This window comes from Gopherus flavomarginatus, chromosome 9 (genome assembly GCF_025201925.1).
Source record: "Gopherus flavomarginatus isolate rGopFla2 chromosome 9, rGopFla2.mat.asm, whole genome shotgun sequence".
Lineage (NCBI taxonomy): Eukaryota > Metazoa > Chordata > Testudines > Testudinidae > Gopherus > Gopherus flavomarginatus.
Window position 1 is genome coordinate 34,334,657 of NC_066625.1, and position 22,965 is coordinate 34,357,621.

Sequence of the window (22,965 nt, forward strand, 5' to 3'; positions counted from 1 at the left end):
TGGAAAACCAGCAACAATGCCACCTGGGGCCCCCGATGAAAACTCTTATCACTGCAGAACAAGGCACAATTTCCAGCTGTGATAGTGAGGTGCACACATAAGGGATGATACAATCTATAGTGACAGGACCGCAAAAGGCATTGATCTGATTATGGGCATTGACTGGTATGGGACGGGTTTGCAGAAAGTGCACAAGACGCCTTATGCAGCATCTCTGTGACTTCCCCATGGTATTCCTGCCACACACGCATTTAGAGCAATGGGACGGGCAACCAGCAAGGAACTCAGAGGTGGACAGGTGCATGCTGCATAGCAGGGGGTGTATATGTGTATTTGCATGGGGGGAGGGGTTCATTTATTTAAAAGGAGAAAACTGAATTGCTTTTTAAAAGTGAGTAAGGCAGATTATTTGAGGCCCCACGTGTGCAGACGAAAGTAATGCTTCCCTTGCATAGCTGCTACAGTCACTAACACAAAGCGAGAAGTGCCGATCCTGTTTGAGGGGTTGGTGGGCTCAGCAGTAGCTGCTGGAGAAACCAGCTGTCTTTCTAGATACTTGTGTGACTCCAGTGAGGGGAGCATCTGAGTGTCTCCTAAGTACATAAAAATAGAAATGCTAATCTCTCCACTTCCTTCCCAGCCCAGCGGAGAAACCCTTCCCTGCCTCTGTCGCTGCTAGGAGGAAGGGGAGGAGCAAATCACGCATCCCTGACCTCAAGTCTTGGTAGGTGCCACGGCTTTCCCATCCCTCTGTAAAGGCTACAGCCCAGGTGGCATAAGGGCAAACCTCCCCTGACTGACATTTGATGTAAATTTTAATTCATGGTTGTGACATCATAATGATGAAACCAATAGGATTCTAGTATGCAAATGATTCAAATGGGACTGACCGTGTGTGTTGCGTGGCACATTACCTTGGGATGGGAAGTGGGCAAGGCATGAGGAGGCAGGTAGCTGGTGTGGCGGCAGCAAAGCATCAGTGTCTGGCCAAGGATGGGAGCTAGGGACACAGCTGAGCAGACTTGGCAAGGTGGAGGGAGGGCGTGGGGAGAGATGAGCGGATTTGTGTAGGCCACAGCAGGGGATGAGTTCCAGGTGTCCCTGTGTTGGAATGTGAGGGAGGGCTGCCACCCAGAAGTCTCAGCAGAGGAAGTGGCACATGCAGGGTGGTACCTGCACATGCAGTGTGTTGCATAGTGAGATACACAGGAGAGCTGGGCTTGGGGATAGCTCTGAGGTTATGGACCAGAGAAGCAGATGGGAGGTCAGAGCTGAGAAGGGATCCAGGATGTGTCTGATAGTTCCCAGACAGCTCCCTGCCAGCCCCCTTAGGGTGCCACTTGTGCCCTCCCCACCCGTGGATTGTGAGGCAGTGGAATGCTGTGCTCTGTGCATCCCACCATGACATGGTCCCAGTTTCTCTCTGAGCACCCATGCTGAGAACATGGGGGACTCCTGCCATTCTGGCTCTGGCGGGCCCTGCCAGCGATGGTGTCACATGTCCTGGGCATGCCCAAGCAGGCACTGATGGCACCAAATCCCGCCCAGATGGTCCATATAGATGGGGCCTCGGGAAGGACCTTGACTGTCCGAATGCTCCTCTCCACTCCAGAGTGCAATGCAGCCAAGTTGATGTGATTCAGGACACCAGAAGCTCCACCCCTCCTGAGCGTCAATGGGCACAGGGGAGTGGCTGATGGATGCCCCAGCACATGGCTCCACGGCACGGGTCATTCTCCTTGCCCCAGCCCTGAGGCTGCAGTAGCAGCTACTGAACTATTCCACAGCCAAGGGGGGCTGAATCCTCTCCTGGCCCTCCCAGTGCCAAGCCCTTCCACATTCATGCTCAGCTTGGGGAATACCCTTCTGAGCCCAGGACACACTGGAGGGAGACTGGGATCTGTCAGCCCCTCTCCCCTCTTGTTCTTGTGAATGATAAAGGATGTCCTTAAAAGGACAAAACTCCTGTTGCCAGTCCCCTGTGTGACAATGCGAGAAGGCAGCAGCTGGGCATGGCCTTGGTGGGAGAGACTGGGGAAGTGGAGGGGGAGGAGGGGCGGGACGGCTGTGGGGAGCTCAGCGTCCAGTTACAAGGCTGTTTCCATACTTAGCCACCTTACAGCCGCCTGGGATACGCAGCTCCAGCCAGTGTAGCACAGAGACCAAATTAACTCAAGGGCAAGCAAGGGTAATGCTGATTTGCTTGCCCCACTCCTCCAACAGCATCCCAAAGGAGAGAAGCCTGCAGGAAGCAGCCACATACAGCCCAGGAATCCTTGGAGCTGGGCCCCATGGCAGCATGGGGTCACTGCCCTATGCATGGGGAGAAAGAGGGGGCGCTGAGGGGAGGTCCTGGGGATGTGACTGAAAATACTGAACTACACCTAAATTTTTTCTGGCACATCTGCACCATCAGAGCAAGGAAATGGACAGGAACCCCACATATACCACCACCGCCACGTCTCATGGTAAAATCCAGCCCAGCCTCCCCCCAGTGCACCACAGAAAAAAAAATCAGACATCGAATAGTCGCTGTGCTCCTGCACTGCCTGCCACGGCTGGGACATCCACAGAGTCCCCAACTCCGGAGTGACTCCAGTGCAAGGGCAGGCCCAACATAATGTCCAGCCGCAGCACAGAAATAACCCACCCACTGCATCAAAGTCTGCCCTTCTCATGCAACATGGACACACCAAAAGAACACACATCCCCACCTGCTGCAGGACAGCCTCACTGCATCATGGCAGCTGCCCCCAAAAGGCATGGGGGGCTGCCCGGGTCAGTTCAAGCCAAGATACCCGCCGGGGGCCTCCGAGCTCAACAGCTCCCCACAGGGTTCTACTCATGCCATGCCCAGTGCTTTCTAGGCATCCCGCCTCAGACCTGCGTGGCTTGCACACCCCAGCTGCAGGCTGGGGGTACAGTCACTGTACTGGAGCAGGGGACAGGCCAGACAATCCCCCTGTTGTGCCCCCACAGAACAGGGGAGCTGGCAGAGGGAAGGGCCCCGGAACTGCAGCACACACAATGCACAACCCCTGACAGTCCGGGGGGCTCCAGCCCCCTAGGCAGTGGGGAGCAGAGCCGGGCCTTACCTGCAGCCCCGAGGAGCAGGAGAGACGCCACGCAGCAGCACAGCAGCCTCAGTCCCTGCATGGTGGCTGCCAGGAGCTCTCTGCTGCTCGGCACCTCTATTTATACAGCAGCTGGGAGAAGGGGACAGGCCACAGTCACTAGGGCAACTGGGCGGCAGCACAGCCCTGCACAGATAGAGTCTGCCCGATATGCACCCTCCCTAGTGTGGGTCTCGGGCCCTGCCCCCCCCCCCCCGCCCCGAGTGTGCTGGAGGATTTTCACAGGATTACACTCAACTCTGTCACAAGCTAAGTGAACTTAAAGCAAAAGGGTCTCTCTCCCCACATAGTCTTCTGCAGACTGCCTGGATCTTTCAGCCAGGATCTCTTCCCAGTCTAATGATGCTTCCTTTGCCTTTTAAGAGTTGTCAGTGCCATGAGTAGAGATGGAGAGAGAGATGATTTGTGTCCTCTGTTCCTCATTTTTATACCTTTTCCTGCTCTTTGAGAATCATGTCCAGCTGGGGTTCAGGAGACTGCAAGTCTGTGAGACAGGAACTTCCAGCTGTTCCTTTGCCAGCATGTAACTTTCTTGCTAACACCGTTGTTCCTGCCAAAGAATGGCGGCTTAATCAGGTAATAATTCATTTGATTATACTGACACCTGGCTGAGGTGCTGCCTAGCCTTTTATTTCTGGAGAATTGGTTTGAAACTGTTTCCCTAGGCTTGGAACATGTCTTACACAGTAGAATTTTATAATGGCACATATGACATTGCCACACATATTTTACCAGGATAATAATGTTTAGCAGATTATGAATTTTCAAATAATACCTCACAAGACATACTTCGTACAAAAATAATCATAGTCTTGTAAAAAGGGTGAACATAAGGATACAAGCCATTACAGACACCTGATTGCCACTTCTCAAAGTGACTCACATAATAATTACCACAAGCAAGTGTGTACTCGGTGCATTTACTGCTTTCACCTCCCTCTTCTTCTGGTGATATGGAAACAAAGTCCTTTGTTAATCTCAATCCTAGAGGGAGTCAGAAATTTGTCATCAAAACTGTTTCTCATTGAAAAACAGTTTTCATCGCAATGTTTTGAAAAACATGTGGCTTTTGATGAAATTTCATTGAGGGGAAAAATAAACCAAACCATTTTGATATTTTCAGAACAGAATGTTTTTTATTTTTTTGTTTCAAAATAACTTTTTGAAACAAATCTCTTTTTTATATTTAAACTTTTTTTAAACGGCCAAAATTGGAACAGAATGTTTTGATTGTATTGAAATGAAATGTTTTCACCCAAAATAGATTTTTTTTTCCTTTTTGAAATTTTTTTTTCCAGGAGAAATTTTTGAATTTTTTTTTGTTTTGGTTCCATTTCAGAATGGAAAAAAAATCAAAATTGTGGAATTTCCCATCAACTGAAAAATCCCAGTCCTGCCTAGCTCTAGTCAATACATTTGTAAAGGGTGATATTCTACAACTGATTGCTTTGTGACACTGAAAATAAACTAGCACAAAGATTCTCCAAACAGATCCTGGAGCAAAAGGACCACAGCTAGTGTGTACAAAATAATTAGCACCCACCCAATCTGAATGTCAAAGATACTTTCAAGAGCACCTAGTTGGTGCTGGAAGAGGCGTGTGAAGCAAACATGGCTCAGGGATTACCTAGTTTTGAAAGGAAGGGCTTGTCAACATTATAGAGCCTTTTCAGGTATAGTGATGAAGGCAAAGCCCCCTAGTGGAGATGTAGGGTATGCCCACGAAAGAAGTTCCACCGGCATAGCTACACCGTCTCCCCAAATGACAATAAATATGCTGATAAAAGTACTAGGTGGATGATCAGCTGAAAATGCCCAGCCATCTCCAAGCATAAAAACATATTGGATCAACGGAGATAAAATTATTTCAAATGATGGGCTTCTGTACAAAGGACATGGCAGCTAATGGATGATCCCATGGTTTGGGCAATAACCTTGTCCTCAGGAGATCTGAGTTCAAAAAATCCCCACCCTGTGTGCCTCTGGGCAAGTTCCTTAGCCTCTCTGGTCCTGAGTTTCCCATCTGTAAAATGGGGATAACAGCATGGCCCTGCATTAGCGGGGTATGTAAGGATAAATGTATGTAAAGACAGTGAGATGCTCAGATGGGGGCCAGATCAGAACCTTACACAGTATAATTACTCTCAGAATGAACTGAGGTAGCCATATTGGTCCCAGGGTATGAGAAACAAGATGTGGGAGGTCATATCTTTTATTGGACCAACCTTCTAGTGGTTAAAGAGAAGATTTAGCGCTCCACAGAGCTCTTCTTCAGGTCTTCTTCCTTGGCAAATGCAAGAAACAAAACAAAGCATCATCCCCAGAGGACTCGCCATCTATAACCTTCTGACCACTACATGCAACTCCAAGGCAGACCTGAAGAATGGACTCTGCACCGCTCAGAACCCTGTCTTTTTCACCAGCAAAAGATATTATCTCACCCACATTGTCTCTGTCACAGAACCAGCAATGCTAAGCTTAACCTAGAGCCTATCTGGCTATTCAGAAGTGTAAGAACAGCCCTGCAATGTTCTCCTCTGGTCAGGCCTGGAGTTTCCATTGAAGATAATCTATACAAGAAGCAGATTGCAAAGCAGTACTAGGAATCTCACGAAGCTCCTGAGTGTGCTTGGCTCTAGACTGACACTGGTCTATTTGAATTAAACAGAAGCGATCACCTCTTTCTAGTGCACTAATGCCCACATGGTTTTGGAAATTGAGCTGCTATTGAGTAGCAACATAACGGCACTTTGCAGATCACTGTCTGATCTGCTGGATGGGTTAATACAGTATTCACGCATGGCTCATTTCAGCAATGCCTTTGATACTTCAGGGCAAGCACCCCGTCGCATACCCTGACGATGTACTCCCGTGAGTCAGCAAGCGGGTCAGTGCAAATGGCAAAGAGCTTGGTTTTAAGAACGTGATCCATGTGCAGCACTGTTACAGTATTGCCAGCTCTTGTGATTTGATTGCAAATCTTGTGATTTGATTGGAGCCTGTCTCACAATGAGGGAAGAAGCTCCATCCCTTCCTGAAATTCAGCCCTGCTGGAGGCTGGCAGAGTCTCTGCCCTCTGCTCACTGCTTTCACAGGACCAGGGGCTGGGATGGGGAGAGCAAAGAGCCCAGCAGCCCACCATGGCTCCAACCTTCCTCCCTCCTCCCCTCCTGTGAGAAACATGGACAGAATAGTGCCTGTGTAGCTTCTCCTCCCTCCTCCAGCACCCAGCTGGGAAGTGGCAGACGGCAGAATGGAGTGAAGAACCCCAGGAGGACAAGTGAGGCCTAGGGGGGCTGAACTGGAGGGTAGGGTTGATGGAGGGGCTGAGCTGATGGTTGGATCTTAGAGTGCTGCTGAGCTTGGGGAAGGGAGGAGCCCCAGAGGCTGCTGGAGGGAAGAATGATTAAAATAAAAATGAATTAATTTTTAGCTGTTTGGATAATTAATTATGAGATTAAAATACCAAGCTACAGTTATGATGACTACTGGATGTTGTAGATATTTATGTAGTTATCAACATTATACAGAGAAAAATGAATGATTTAAAATCATTTTTGAACTGCTTTGAAAGGGACTGAACTGATTATTTTAAAAAGGAATATTTAGGGGTTATATAATATAATTAGTGCACTCACATGCAGAGAGCTCTGAAAGGTGGTGGATGGAACAAAGATAGACTTGCACATCAAGATCCTTGCATGGCACATACATCTTTACTGAAAAATATTGGAAAACTTGATACACAGACAGCACTTTATGCTTCTCAGCAGTTCATTTACACCCACTTTATAGGCCTTGTACAGTATATTTTAAAATATGGTGGGAAAACAATCACACATTTAGAGTTTATCACACTGGTGAGCTCACCACTGAGTACTTGTGTTATCCCTGTGTATAAGAACGTAACCTACATATTCCCCAATCTGCCACCAGCACCAATTCCTACCCTCCACACCTTATGTCCATCTTTGAAGGGATATTTTTGAGGGTCCATCCATCCCAGAATTCTCTCTCTCACACACACACGTACATACTGGGGAGTTAAAAAGCCAAAAAGATAGACTAAAACACATAGGCTGATGCTTTTTAAATCTCATGATTTGTGGAGATCAGTCTTACAATTTTTTTAGGAGCTGACATAATTTTGGTCTCCTGAGGGTGGCAATACGGCTGTTGGAAGATCGCAGCACACCTTACAGGGCTTGCTGGGCTCACAGCACAAGCCACCTAGTGCTAATAACTGACATACTTCTTTGGCCAGAGCCAATGCATCCTGCACTGCTACCAGTTGGGGACCGACTGGCTAAGCGGCAGTTCTGCAGAAAAGGACCTGGGGTTTAAGGTGGATGAGAAGCTGGATATGAGTCAGCAGTGTGCCCTTGTTGCCAGAAGGCTAACGACATATTGGGCTGCATTAGTAGGAACATTGCCAGCAGATCAAGGGAAGTGATTATTCCCCTCTATTTGGCACTGGTGAGGCCACATCTGGAGTATTGTGTCCAGTTTTGGGCCCCCCTCTACAGAAAGGATGTGGACAAATTGGAGAGTGTCCAGTGGAGGGCAAAAAAATGATCAGGGGGCTGGGGCACATGACTTATAAGAAGAGGCTGAGGGAACTGGGCTTATTTAGTCTGCAGAAGAGAAGAGTGAAGGGGGATTTGATAGCTGCTTTCAACTACCTGAAGGAGGGCTCCAAAGAGGATGGAGCTCGGCTGTTCTCAGTGGCAGCAGATGACAGAACAAGGAGCAATGGTCTCAAGTTGCAGTGGGGGAGGTTTAGGTTGGATATTAGGAAAAATTATTTCACTAGAAGGGTGGTGAAGCACTGGAATGGGTTACCTAGGGAGGTGGTGGAATCTCCATCTTTAGATGTTTTTAAGGCCCAGTTTGACAAAGCCCTGGCTGGGATGATTTAGTTGGGGTTGGTCCTGCTTTGAGCAGGGGGTTGGACTAGATGACCTCCTGAGATTTCTTCCAACTCTAATCTTCTGTGATTCTATGAGTTGTATGCAGGAAACCAGACCAGAAAAAGCAGTGTAAGTGACCCTATCAGGGCCGGTGCAAGGAAGTTTCGCGCCCTAGGCAAAACTCCCACCTTGCGCCCGCCCTCCCACAGCCCTGTGGCAGATCCCCACCCCCTCCTGCCCTGAGGCGTCCCCCCCTGTGGCAGGTTCTCCCCCCCGCCCCCAGGGAGCCGTGCAGCACCTCCCCATCCCAGCTCACCTCTGCTCCGCGTCCTCCCCGAGCATGCCGCCCCCCCTCTAGTTCTCCTCCCAGGCTTGCGGTGCCAAACAGCTGATTGGCACTGCAAGCCTGGAAGGTGGGAGAAGTGGAGCAGCGACTGCATGCTCGGGGAGGAACCGCTGCAAAAAAAAATTGGGGCACCGCTTTTTGGCATCCCCAAATCTTGGCACCCTAGGCAACCGCTTAGTTTGCATTATTGGTAGCACTGGCCCTGGACCCTATTGCTACAGTGAGTCACTGCCAGTGCTATGCACACCAGTCCCCTACATGGCTGATTGGGTGCGGGGAATGCCCTAAGCTAAGAGGAAAGTGCTGTCTGAATTAGGCTGTCTGGGCTTCCCATGAACGCTCCCAAAGTCCGAGTGACAGAGGAGTCTTTACTAGGGTTGCCAGAAACTGACATGCAAATCCCCTGGGAATGATGACCTGTAGGTCCTGTCCCAACCACTAGGGGCAGCCTGAGAGAGGTAACTACCCCCATGGGCTCCTGCAGTCACTGCCCTGTATCACCCTGCTGCTGAGCCTGCCAGTCCCCTGCCTGGCTTCAGTCCCAACTCCCAGGCTGCTGAAGGCCCAACGTTCTGCCCTTTCAGAGTGCTGCAGGCCTAGCTGGTTCAGATTCCCAGGCAGCATTGTGCTGCTGGCTGGCTGCAACATGCGTTGTCTTCAGGTACCTGCTGTGTGCATTGCTGTGGGGTGGGGAATGAGTTCATACTTCCTCCGCTGGCCAGCCTATCACATCTCCACCTCCCCTCAACTCACTCAGCACACCAGGGCTGAGGAATGTCACACACACACACACACACACACACACACACACACACACACACACAGCGCGAGATTGACTGCCCTTTAGTCCACACGACCCACTTTCATGGTGATGTTTGGCATGGGCACATTCGAAAGCCCTTCTTTTCCCTCCCACTATCCCTGCAACGCAGCATCTCTGGCACATGGTCAGCATGGATCCAGACCCATGGGTCAGGTTCTACCCTAAAGCGGGAAATGAAGGCTGGAGATCTGAGCCAGCAGTGAGTATGTGACTGCACCTCTTTATACCCACATGGAGCTTAAGAACGCTTTGCAAACCAGGCTCCAACTGGTCTCTTCAAGCTGCCACCAGCCCCTTTTTGGATATAGAGCTTGGTAAGCACAAATGCTTCCCACCAGTGGACAGCACTGTGGATCCATGCATAAGACATTTTCAAACTGTGGTGTCCATTTTACAGACACAACTTTGTACACGTGGAGATATGTGCACAATTCAAGCAGTATCAGACACGCACAGGGATGACAAGATCTACTATGTGATTCTGCAGGGGGCTGGGAGATAGGCACAGACCCCACTGCCGGCATGCATTATTATTAGGGCTGTCAATTAATCGCTGTTAACTCAAGAGATTAACTTGAAAAAATTAACTTTGATTAAAAAAATTAATTGCAATTAATCACACTGTTAAACAATAGAATACCAATGTCATCTGCACTGTTGAAGTCGGCGCTGCAAGATACTTACGTGCCAGATGTGCTAAAGATTCATATGTCCCTTCATGCTTCAACCACCATTCCAGGGGACATGCATCCACGCTGATGACGGATTCTGCTTGATAACACTCCAAAGCAGAGCAGACCGATGCATGTTCGTTTTCATCATCTGAGTCAGATGCCACCAGCAGAAGGTTGATTTTCTTTTTTGGTGGTTCAGATTCTGTAGTTTCCATATCTGATTGTTGCTCTTTTAAATCTTCTGAAAGCATGCTCCACACCTCGTCCCTCTCAGATTTTGGGTGGCACTTCAGATTCTTAAACCTTGGGTCGAGTGCTGTAGCTATCTTTAGAAATGTCACATTGGTACCTTCTTTGTGTTTTGTCAAATCTGCTGTAAAAGTGTTCTTAAAACAAACGTGCTGGGTCATCATCCGAGACTGCTATAACATGAAATATATGGATATGGCAGAATGCAGGTAAAACAGAACAGGAGAGATACAATTCTCCCACAAGAAGTTCAGTCACAAATGGAATTAATGCATTATTTTTTAATGATCATCATCAGCATGGAAGCATGGTCCTCTGGAATGGTGGCCTAAGAATGAAGGGGCATACAAACGTTTAGCATATCTGACACATAAATAGCTTGCAACGCAGGCTACAAAAGTGCCATGCAAACACCCGTTCTCACTTTCAGGTGAGAATGTAAACAAGACGTGGGCAGCATTATCTCCTGCAAATTTTAACCAAACTTGTTTGTCTGAAGGATTGGCTGAAGTAGGACTGAGTGGACGTGCAGCCTCTAAAATTTTACATTGTTTTATTTTTTAAGGCAGTTTTTTTGTACATAATTCTACATTTATAAGTTCAACTTTCACGATAAAGAGGTTGCACTACAGTACTTGTATTAAGTGAATTGAAAAATACTATTTCTTTTGGGGGGTTTTCCAGTGCAAATACTTGTAATTAAAACTAAATATAAAGTGAACACTGTACACTTTCTATTCTGTGTTGTAATTGAAATCAATATTTGAAAATGTAGAAAACATCCAAAAATATCTAATAAATGGTATTCTATTATTGTTTAACAGTGTGATTAATCGTGCGATTAATCACTATTAATTTTTTTAATTGCTTGACAGCCCTAATTATTATTGTTACTTGTACTGTGGTAGCACCTACATGGCCCAGTCCTGGCCCAGGACCCCACTGTGCTAGGTGCTGTACAAACACAGAACAAAGAGACAGGCTCTGCCCCAGAGAGCTAACAAGCAAGACACGGTCACTGGCAGAGCTAGCGTGCACAAGTGATGGTGCTCGCAATGCAAAGCCTGGCTGAGGCCCTCTGAGGCGTGGGGCAGGGCACAAGTGCAGGCATTGGACACTAATGATGGAGGAGGCCACCTAAGAATGGAGATAGATAGAAGTGTTGAGAGCAGGAGTGGCAGAAGGTCCCTAAAAGTGGGGGGGCCACCAATGCCCAAATCGTGGCCCTGCATCCTGCCCTACCCCATCAGCTGATGCCCCATTCCCACCCCAGCATTTTCCCCAAGTCTCCACCCTCACACTGCCCCTTCTGCCGAGGCCTCACCCCCATGCTGCCTCTTCCCCCTAGATCCTGCCCCCCACCTGCTCCTCTCCTTCCCCTCCCCTTGTCACTGTCTCTTATGGCTGGTAAACAGTGAGGGAACCAGGGGACAGGGCAGAGCAAACTGCTCTCCTCACTTTGCCATCTGTGGCCACCAGGAGGCAGGCTTAGGATGTGAAGGGAAGAGATTTCTCCTCCGCAGCTCTCAGCCCCTACTGCAAAGAGGCCACATGGGTAGACGTGTGCCAGGGCTCAGGCCTCAACAGCCAGGAGGCATCCATCCCTCTCCCCAGAGGCCTACTGAGGCAAGCACTAAACTAGCAGTGTGCAGCTTGCATGTGATCAGCTGGGGGCCGGGGAGGGGCGCAGAGGAAGTGTCTGGAATACTCCACTGTCTGGGAACAGCGCTTATGCTGAGCGGCTCCCTCTTGCGCTGTCGACACATTACCTTCTGAGAAATGGATCAACCAGTCTTCACAAGGGAGAGATGTGGCTGCTGGATGGATCCTACAGGAAATGTGGGCAGAGTAGAGGGTGGGTTTTCTCATCTTCCAGCGAGCCAGCCAGGCCAATTCCCTCACCCTCTCTTCCCCAACACACACACTGTAAATGGATCCTTTACAGAGCAGGGGAGGGTAATGGGACTGCAGGGCTAAAACAACGGCTGTCACCCAGCCCCTGGCTCTGTAAAGACTGCCCCCCCCATGCTGGCGTGCCCCCTTTAAGAAGCTGCACGTCTCACTCCTGGCATAGTTGTCCTGTGAGATTTTGTGGGGTCAAAAGGGTGATTTGTGGAGCCCATGAGTCACCAATGTCATAGAATCATAGAATATCAGGGTTGGAAGGAATCTCAGGAGGTTATTTAGTCCAACCTCCTGCTCAAAGCAGGAAAAATAATAATAATTGGAGAGGTACCAATCTCCTAGAAATGGAAGGGACCTTGAAAGGTCATTGAGTCCAGCCCCCTGCCTTCACTAGCAGGACCAAGTACTGATTTATGCCCCAGAACCCTAAGTGGCCCTCTCAAGGATTGAACTCACAACTCTAGGTTTAGTAGGCCAATGCTCAAACTACTGAGCTATCCCTTCCCCTATGTCCCCCCTGCAGGCCTAGCCCACACCCAGACTGGCAGCTTTTCAACGCAAGTGGGATTGGAACCCAAGGGGGTAAACTCAGCAACTTTGTGCACAGACACCCTTTTATGTCGGTTCAGCTTGACTGAAACCTGCAGGGGTGGCTTTCCACCATGGCAAGAGCCCCCATAGGGCAGTTTGTGTCACTTTAATGAGATCAGTTTTTAAACAGATTTAAGCTAATGAGTTCAGTGGCAACCAATTAACAAGTTAAATCCTCTAGTGTTGACAAATGTTAGGTGAGGAGGATTCCTTGCCTGCAGCCAGCCCTACATCGTCACACTGGGCTCTCAGAATCCATTGCTTTCTGGTCTATGCCTCCCCACCTGGCCCTTCTCAGTTCACCCTCTGCTACCCCTCTGTCCTGTCACCACACAGCCACCCTGCTCTGCCAGCAATCCCAGATGTTGCTGTGTGCTCCTGTGCTTGGCGCTATCTCCCGTGGTGCTGCATCCACGCTGGGGCTGGGCTCCCCATACAATGTACCCCACACAAACTCAGAGAGGATTAATGTGGGCCTGAGAGGCCAAATATGCTACCCAGCTACCCCTGGAGAGCAGGTCAAGCTTAGAGATGAAGCCCAGCTGGGTGCTGACTATACACAGAGGAAGTGGAGAGTAGAAGGGGGCTGCAGGGAGGAGGAGAAGAAGGGACTTTGGAGTCCCTCTCTGGGTCTAGAAAGAGACCAGGAGAAAACCCAGGGTAGAGTGACCAGAGGTCCCATTTTTAAAGGGACAGTTCTGTTCTGGGGGACTTTTTCTTATATAAGCACCTATTATCCCCCACCCCCATCCCATTTTTCACAGTTGCTATCTGGTCACCCTGAACAGAGGGGCCAGGGAGACAGGGAGCAGCCACCGGAGCAAAGCAGACTGGAGTGGGGAGTCCTGACAGAAAAGCAGGAACTGGACTGCCAGGAAGAGCGCCCTGGGAGGCATTCAGTCAGGAACAGAGTAGGGGGAAGCGAGAGGGACGGAAGGTCAAGCCCCAGGAGGACAGCAATGAGTTTGTAGTTTATGGCTTGGGAGTTTGGTGGGGGATTGCAGGGGAAGGCCCAGGGAGTCCCAACCCTAGAGGAAGGGTGAACCTAGAGCAGTGATGGGGGAAGAGGCAGAACAGAAAGAAATCCAAGGAGGCAGCAGCAAGGAGAGTGACTTGCGGTGAAGGCTGCAGCAGAACCCCATGGAGAGGTGGGGCAGTTGGCCTCGGACCACGTAAGGTGCCCCTTAACACTCTGTTCCCCCTCCCCATTTCCACCCAGGATGGGGTATAAAACTCTGCAGATAAACTTTTGAACTCTGGGGCTGCACTGACCAGGGACAGAGACTTTTGGGTTGTTGGACTTTTGGGTGATTCTTGGGTTGCTGGACTCAAGAACCAAATGGAAAGGACATGGCCCAGTTTTCTGGGGTGGGTCTTTGCTCCTGGTTTGGTCTATGAATCCTAGTTGTGGTGTTTTCCCAATTTAATGCTGATGTCATTTACCTCATGTTATTAAAAAATTTCTGCTACACCGAGACTCTGTGCTTGTGAGAAGGGAAGTATTGCCTCTTTGAGGTGCCCGGGGTGTGTGTAAGATTTTCCCAGGTCACTGGGTTGGGGCTCGAGCTGGTTTTGTGTTACGTTGTTGGGAAGGGGACCCTTATGTACGGAACCCAGCCCCTGCTGCTATCAACTCAGCCTGGCAGAAGGGTTACAGGACTATTTATTCTGTTACCCCAGAAAGCATGGATTTAAACATGACCTGGCTGGAGGGCCATGTTACGGGAAGAGTGATCGCCACAGGGCAACCATTGGCAAGAGGCACCCAGTCGGGAAACAACCTGCTCTGCCACACCCAGCTGCTAGGGGCACAACAGCAGTGAGTGTGCTCTTTCCAACCTTGATCCTTTAAAGCCCTCTGTGAAGGGCCCACTCACCTTTCATGAACCCTTCCTGTGGGCACGTGCAAACCTGCCCTCTCCTCTTGTCAGGCGGGTCTTGTGGCTCAGGCCTCCAGCTACTTTCATGCATGAAGGAACAAAACCCCTTCCAGAGTAATAGGTGCAACGGGCCTATCCCAGTGCCCTTTGTTCCCATCTTTAGTCCTGTCTCTAGGCTGTTTTCAGCCCCTTCTGGGCTAGCTTTAACTCTGTCCCTGCCCTGTTATGAAACAGCACCGCCAGGGCTTCTTCACTGGAGTCTCTGTCCTTAGCACTTCTCACTGACCACTACTCCAGGTCCCAGCCTAGGGACCCTACAAATAGCAGCCACCTACTGCTTCCTGTCATAGTTGCTTATGCTGTTCCACAGACCACTTCCCACATAGCCCCTTCCTCTTTACCCTTCCCTCAGGGCTGACAGAATGTCAATGTCACCAGCACCCCTCTTCTGGCTCTCCCTTGCACTCCAACAATGAGCACCTTCCTTGCTCATCTGGTCCCCACCAGCAACTGATCTGCTTAACACTTGCAGCTCCTTTTAACTGGGCCTGCTGCGCTTGGATTGGTTGCTTCCCTGCAGCCTTTCTATGCAGACCTGGAGGACCCACCTTTACTGCTCCTTTCTGGGGCGGAGTGTAGTAGGACCATGAGGCCTCCAGCAGGGGCCCGCGACACCCTCCTTCAGTCTCACCTTAGCTTCAGAACTCTGCCATCTGGAAACAGCCAAGCAGGTGATTGGCTGAGGTTACTGCTGCTAATAGGCACATGTATGACCTGCGTGCACAGCTAGTGCATGCCAAACATGCTCAGGGGGTCACTCCCTACCCCATTGGCTTGACTGGCCCACCTGTCACTTCCCAATGTTAAGAGCACAAGTCTCTAGGGCAGGGACTGGCTCTTCTAATGAGTTCATGCAGCACCAACCAAAATGGGGCCCTGTCCTCACTGAGGCCAGCAGGTACTACAAATAACACCACAGCTGAGATTTAACTAGTGACTCTGGCTATGACGCCTGTTCCCAGAACAGCCTTCATCTTCCACTCCTGTAGCTGTGTTGGCTCTGCAAGGTGGCTGGGAGGAACAACATGCCATTGCCAGCAAAGCCAGCAGACTGGACTCAAAGAACCAGGGAGGAGATGTTCTGAGGAAGAAAAGATCCCTTTTACATTCGCTTTACGACCCTACTTTACAGATCCCACCGGCAGTCACTCACCACATTGACAACTAAGTGGTAAGGGGGGGCTGGGGACGTATTTGCCACACAGTGACTAAGGCGGGGTAATGAACACAGCATTGTCAACCCCAAACCGGCCTAAAAAAATCATGAGATTGACTTAAAAATAATGCGATTTTAAAAATAGAATAAAGGTGGGTTCTTTTGCTTGGCCTGCTGGTTTTTGAGTTTTTAGGATTCAGTTTTAGGCTTTTCAGACTTTGCTCTGTGACCAGGGTGCCAGTAACATCCTTTTTGAATGCAAGCTGAGCTGCTTACATAATCACCTGACTCCCAGAGCGGAGGGTTTAAGGGAAAACACCAACTATCATGAAAGTTGGCAACACTGTATAGAACACAACTCCCAGCCATATGCATGTGTCCCCATTTTTAATGCCTGCACAATTTCACAACAGAACAATGGGTGCTTTCCATTTCCTTTGTTCTTAATCAACAACGAGATTAAAAAATTAGTGAATTCTGTGCTGATGAAATGGAGGAAAGTGACAGCACCGAAGACCAAGGCCTCTGCTTATTCACAGATCAGGTACAGCAGGGGCAGCGACAGGGTGAGCTCCCCAGTGTACCGAACTCCTGCCCTCTGTACAGGAGAGGGGAATTCATTGTCCGTTGCCTGCTTGCCTCTTAGTCCCTCTGCTGAGACTTCCGACAATCAGTGCCAATAGTATTGGTGGCGCCTAATGTCAATATGTGTCCTCTGGGGCCGGGACTGAGACCATCAGCACCTTTTACCTGAGCCAGAGCCACCCAACAGTCATCAGATGGGAGGCCTTCTAATAGCTGCTAACCTAGGCTGGACTTGAACTGGTGCCAGAAGTAAAAAGCTAGAGCTGGCCCCTGAATAAACCAATGCTCCCTAGCATCATCCCACAGACTTTGAGCTGCAGGTTAGAAACATAACTTTAACATCATTATTATTTACTAATAAAATCATCACTACAAACTCATTTCTATCTTTCCACGGTACTTTTCTGGCCCGTCAAAACAGTACCTGAATGCTTCAACCCTCAAACATCCCATTGCACAGATGGGGACTAAAGCACCAACAGGCTACCTGACTTTTCCAAGGTCCCACAGACAGTCTGTGGCAGAGGAGAGAATTGAACCCAGGCCTCTCAAGTTATGGGCTAACCACTATGCCATCCACCTCTTTCATCCCAGCCTGTCTAAATTACCTCTTTTGGCTATTCCAAAGGTTCATTTCACCACTGTCATGGGCAGCAGGTATCAAAGGCCAGGGCAGGCCCCACCCATGTTCCCCCTCCCTCCCTCTACCCTGAAGCTAGCCTGGCAGGGGCTCAGTTTCAGCTGGCGTGGAAGATTTAGGATCTCAACCAGAGGCCATTAGGAACTACTGTCTTGAAATTCAATCCCTTGGTCATTATGGGCCACAAATTGAAATCAAAATGTGACATATGGCATTTTGCTGGTAAGCCACCAGACAGGCATCAGCAATGGTGACCATGTGCGTTGGGCATCTGAGGTTACCACTTCTATTCAGTGGATTTTAGCCAAGAAAAGCGCCAAAGGCTCATCCTCCCAAAGGGTGGAGGGCTATCAGCTTGGAGCTAGATTGCTTTACAACCATCTGCACTCAGAAATCAATTCACCCAGCTCTGAAAAGCAGCCACCTCTGGGGTGGAATATAGCAGCTATTCAAAAACACAGAGGAATCTAACACAACAGTTCAGATCAGGATGCATCTCACCTCACTTCCTGACCTTTGTATAGAAATAAATCAGCAGGGGAAATTTAGGGAGGCAGAATATGAAAATGCTGACTGGAATTAGACTAGCACAGCAGAGCTAAGACCTACGAAGGTCATACGTGGATAGGACCTTTCCTTTATGTCCCATGTGAAAAATCACAGCTCTGGCAGCACAATGTCTTGGCAGCATGCTGGGGCTTTAGTTCAGCATTAACTCAGAAGGAAGAGGATTTCCCTCTGAAATCATCAGTGCTACTCCTTCCAGCATTACATGATCTGTGGTATTTATTTATTCACACAACATCTGTGGTCCAAAGAGTTGGGTTTCTCTGGAGGCTTTCCAGTTAAGCCTGGCCTAGGCCCTGCTTGGAAACTCAGCCAAGATTCCATCAGAAAGCAGGATGCCTGCAGCATAACTCTGATGGTACCTGTGTCCCTTGTCAACTCTTCTGCTGGGGAATGTCACGTTTCAGGATAATGGCCCTCACACACACAGTTCTGTTGTCTCCGGGAGAACGTTCTCACACATTGCCTGTTGCAATGTCACTGCACGGCTCAGAATGATTGTTTCTGTAAGTAACCAAGCAAAGTGATCCCTCAATAGCTTGGCGAACAACTTGTGAAAGAAGAAAACCACCAGCCCCCAGAAGTGCTAGGTTTGGCCTGGTGCTGAGGGAGGCTAAAATGAAACCTGTGACTTTGGCTACTACCACCAGGACTGAGGTTTTGGTGGGCCCAGGGACTTAAAGCAGGCACCAGGTTAGCAAGACTGCAATACTCTTGCTAACTGCTTTGGGGAGACTCCCTGAGCCAAGAGCAGTGGTGACTGTGGGACCTCATGACCAATGAAGAAATAATTTGTAACTAAGGCAGATTGTCACCTGGCTGTCCAAGGTGTGATCTGGGTGTGAAAAGATTGCTGTGCCTAGACAGCTCCTTTTGTCACAAGAGAGCCAGGTAACCGAATGGAGGTAAGCCTCAGGGCCTGATGCTCTAGAGTAAGGAGCTCTCTGCTCCCTTCTATTGGAAGAAAAGCCACAGAGCTACTTGACCTGCATAAGCTGTTTACCCAGAACTCCATATGGATGGACACAATGGATCAAGTACAGCCAGGGTCAGCTCTAGGTTTTTTGCTGCCCCCTACCCCAGCCCTGGGCTCCCCCACCCCCACCCCACTGCTGCTCAGCCCTGGGTTCTCCCCCTCCCACCCACTCACACCCTCTGCTGCCCCAGTGCTGGGCTCCCTCCTTTTCCCCCCACCAGTGCCCTCCTCCCACCCCCACCACCCCAGCCCTGGGCTCTCCCCCAAACCTGCACCCTCCTGCTGTCCCAGCCGTGGGTCACTGATAACTCGCTCCCAGGGTGGGTCATTCAGCAAGAATTTTGGATATGCACAGAACACGTATGGTTACAGAACTGCAGTAAAGTGGAACAATTTTCAGCTTGCGTGATTGGAGGATATCTGGGTGCATATTATAAGACTGTCCTATATAAATGGGGAAATGTTGAGGTGCCTTTATTATTCTTTTGTTCTGCTCTTTCTTTCTATGGGGAATTTGCCAATGCAATATCACCATCTTCCTTTTAAAGAAACAAATTAAAAAAAAGGCAATGGCTGTTGAAAATAGCAATTCCAGTCCTAAAAACCACTGGGAAGCATTTCTTGCTCAATTTCATCCTACTTTTTCTACAGCAAGTTACAGTGGATCAGTATATTGGATTTGGGAGAAATGAAGTAAGAGCTGCTGGAATTGAGCTTGAGCACTCCTGAATTTTGGGGTGTTCAAATCTGGAAGGCAGGTGCTAGATTCCCTTTCTGAATATTAGCTAAATCTGGAAAGGAAAAGTCAATTTCTGCTTCCATGGCTCAGAAGTGGAAATCCTCTTAAGTGCCTGGTACTGAATATAAAGCTGCCCAGGTCCAGTAGAGCCTCCCCTCCCTTACTTCTCATTTTAAATTCTAGCGGGATCCACATACCTCCCTTGCTAGGCTTCAGCTAGAGAGGGGCACAGTCCATTTAGTCCACCCAATTCCTTGTTTGGGGTCTGCAAGGTGAAGTCCCACCAGTATCCCTAATCCAGTCTGGGGAAGTCTTCTGAAGGGGATATCTGGGCCAAAGCCTTCTACTCCTTAGGCACACTTGTTCCCCATTTGCAATGTCACCCCTTTTGACTCACAGCAAGCTGCAGTGTGGCTCACCTATCTCGTGCCTTACCCCTCCCTTTCCTGTTGATAGCTGCCAAGGGATTGCTGGGAAATGTAGTTCTTTCCCTGCTCCAGGGCTGGCTCTATAGGCAGGGAGCTAGGCAAAGAACTACAGCTCCCAGGGTCTTGTGGGTTCTCAGCTCCCATGCTGGATCTCCAGCTGCTCCATGGCTCCGCTTCTGCAGGGTTGTGAGAGGGGAGGAAGTGAGTTTAAATAAAAAATAAAAAGGATGACCCGAATGCTGCCCCCTGCAAATGTGCTGCCCCAAGCACCTGCTTGTTTTGCTGGTGCCTAGAGCTGGCCCTGGCATTAGCATAAATATTCATGATAGTGCTCAGTCCCTACAGCTACAGATGAGGGTGGCTACTTGCACGTTCCTGGAATACTGGGCATTCCGGTATTTCCGGGAATGGCATGGGCCTGTCCCCAGTGGCATGCCCTCCCATGCACAGTGCATGGGAGGTCATGCTGCACAGGGGGCAGTCACACCAGCAGGGGTGGAGCGGTGCACTCTCCATTAGGGTGTCCCCATCTGACACCAAACAAAACTACAGCTGGTGTTGTCTCAGTATCAGATGGGGGACAAACCTTACAAAAGCAGGCCTGTCCAGTTTCAAACTGAATGTGTGGCATGCCTACTACAGAAAGAGCTTCATTTGCATAAGTTTTCTACCAAGAATTCCTCCAGTGACACTTTGGGAGTCACCAGAACTGGACACAAACTCAGAATTAGTTGGACAGTGGAAATGAAACATGAGGGGAGCTGGTTCCTTCTTGCATCTAGGAAGGACTCTGCTTTAAAGTCTTGTGTGCTTTTGGCTTGCTACTACTGAGGACTCTTGAATGGGAGATGAAACAAAGGAAAGAATGCTCTTCTATGGGGACAAAAAAGGATCTTTTCTGAAGCTGTAGAGGACAGCAGTAGAGCAGAGTGAACGCTGGTGAGGCCTTGTCCTATCCAGCTACTAATGAAGGAGCAATCACTGTAGATAGATTATGTGATGGAGCAAAGGACAGGGCCAGGCAGCATTTCCCAAGGGGCTGGAGACAGGCGTATCCAAGTGACTTCAGAAGTCTGGCATTTCACCACCCAATGAGTGGGGCTTAGCCCTCAGGGAGGTGGGAAGTGATGTAGAGGGACATTTGCTTACTGATTGTTCACACTGGTGGATGAGGAACTGAGTTACCCAAAGTTGCCATGGGGAGAGGGGTGTTTACTTATAATTCATACTGCTGTATTGTGGCTGTTTTCCCAAGCTGATGCTGTGCTCCCATCTCCCCTAATACATTGTTTTTGTTTCAGACACAAAGGCACCCAAAGAAGGTATTTAATGATTCTAGAAATTCTGCAGGGAGGCTCAATCCAGTGTGTTTGTTAGTTTTAAGAGGGATCGGTAGGTATTGAACCCAGCTCTTGTTGCTGCTGCCAACACCAGGCAGAAGAATTAAAATGAGAAGAAGTTGGAAAAATGCCGGTTGAAATAGTTTTCATTGGAATTTGCTAATTTGTTGAAATCTGAACGTGCCGCACAATCAGTCAGATTGTGACGAAGGTCATCTGGAAACTTGGCAGGTTTTTGATGGAGGCCTGCTTTCCCGGCAGGTCTGGGATTCTGCCTGGGATCCTGCCAGCTCACCTGGCTAACAACTGTGACCTCTTTGTAGTCTGCCTGGAAGGTTGCTGGGTAGCCCAAGATTCCAGGGTCCATGGCTATGGAGTAATCCATCAAGCAGACTGTGGCAGAGTCAGGATCCATCCCTTTTCATGGAGAATTTTGAAATTTGTGGTTTTTGTTCCAGATCAGAACAAAACCATTTCAAGATAGTGAACTCCTCCATAAGCTGGCTTTCCCTTTCCCCACCCAGCTCCCGTTACAATGCCAATGGTTAGCTAACAGATCAGGTGCCAGGAGAAGGTGCCACAGCTCCACCTGCTCTACAGAAACGATTGTGCTTTCACCGTCTGTTGTGAAACGTGGCGAGGATCCTGCTATATCATAAATAACATGCATTTGATTGCCCATGTGGTCCTGGTAAGGAAGCCCATTTACCTGCCCCCCATCCTTTCCTTTGCTGCACTCACCCTGCCCAGGGCCTGATACTGCATTGGAAGATAGAAAGATCTGGGGAATTACATGAACACTGGGGATGGGCAGCAGGGCAGGGCGCTTTCCACCCTGACAGTGCTGCTCTGATTCCAGTGCAGGGACAGCGATCATTTAGGGTATCTGCTGTGAAATGAATTTGCTGGATCCCAGTCCAGTTCCTGCTGAGCAGGGGCCAGATCACAAAAACCACCATCACTACCAGGAACCTCAGCACAGGGCCAAAGAGGGACCAGGCCAGAGCTAGAAGTGGGATTGCAGAGCAGGTATGGGGAAACTCAGCGGTGGGGGTCAGGATCTAGGGACAAAGGGGAGGGTATATGGGGCTGAGCAGGGGCAGGGTCTTCAGGGGCAGAGTCTTCAGGCCCCATCATGGTGCAATGAGAGATTCACAATGTGCCCTGCACTGAGCAGCAATCTGTCCCTGAGGCATCAGCCCAGCATTTTCTGTTCACTGCTGGGCCTTCTTTAAAGCATTTTTTTGGCGGGATGGGGGCAACAGCCTGGGGAGAACTGAGAAGCTTTTCTGGCCCTTGAGATTTGAAACATTTTCTGATGGCAACTGCCTCTGCTCCTCCTCCTCCTCCTCCTCTGGCAGGCTCCCCACTCGCTGAGTCAGCACCGGCTCCTGTCAGTCACCTATAGAAAGTGCCGATTCAGCAGAGTCAAGCTGGGTGTGGAATGAGGGAACACAGCCAACAGGTGCCAAGGCCTACCATGAAAATAGAGATTGATGAGGCAGAGGAGGGAGAATGAACCACGGCAGGGACTAGGGCCAGGGGAGGGGAGCAGGAGACGAGACGGGAGAAGAAGAGGAGGAGGAAAGAGAAGGTGAAAGCTGCTACAGTTCACCTCCTCCAGGCCCTGCCCCATCATGCTGCGAGGGACAGCTGGAGCACATAGGGAGGGGAACCCCCTGCTGGAAGCCAGGCCTGGAAGGGTTAATTTAGCCCCCCTCTTTCCCCGCCCCACTCCATGTGGAAGGGGAAGTCCAAGGTGCCACCTGCTAAAAGAGACTCTTCTGTTTGGAGCATGAGACTCCCAGTGCAGTAAAAATAGCCCTGAGGTCCTGCTGCCAGCAGCACGCACCACGGCTCCCCCTTCCTGCCCCGGGCCTCCCCATGCCGCTCACCAGGCATGCCTCGGGCACAGGCTCCAGCTAGAACTCACAGGGGCAGCAGTGATGGGAGTGGGGGGGG

The 22,965-nt window shown here is 49.7% G+C and overlaps 1 protein-coding gene across 3 annotated transcripts in view; it reads right to left on the reverse strand.

Moving 5' to 3' along the window:
- Window positions 1-3,237, reverse strand: part of SRL (sarcalumenin) — a 114,319-nt gene extending 111,082 nt beyond the window's left edge. For 2 of the 3 annotated variants that reach the window (XM_050968175.1, XM_050968174.1), the window contains exon 1: window positions 3,096-3,206. Coding sequence is in view for 1 of the 3 variants with exons in the window: in XM_050968176.1 (XP_050824133.1) it covers window positions 3,096-3,156 (61 nt within the window). In the remaining 2 variants the exon portion in view is untranslated. Of the gene's footprint in view, window positions 1-3,095 lie in introns of all 3 variants that reach the window. The other variant, XM_050968176.1, reaches the window with a different exon arrangement.
- Between the last annotated feature and the right edge of the window lie 19,728 nt (window positions 3,238-22,965).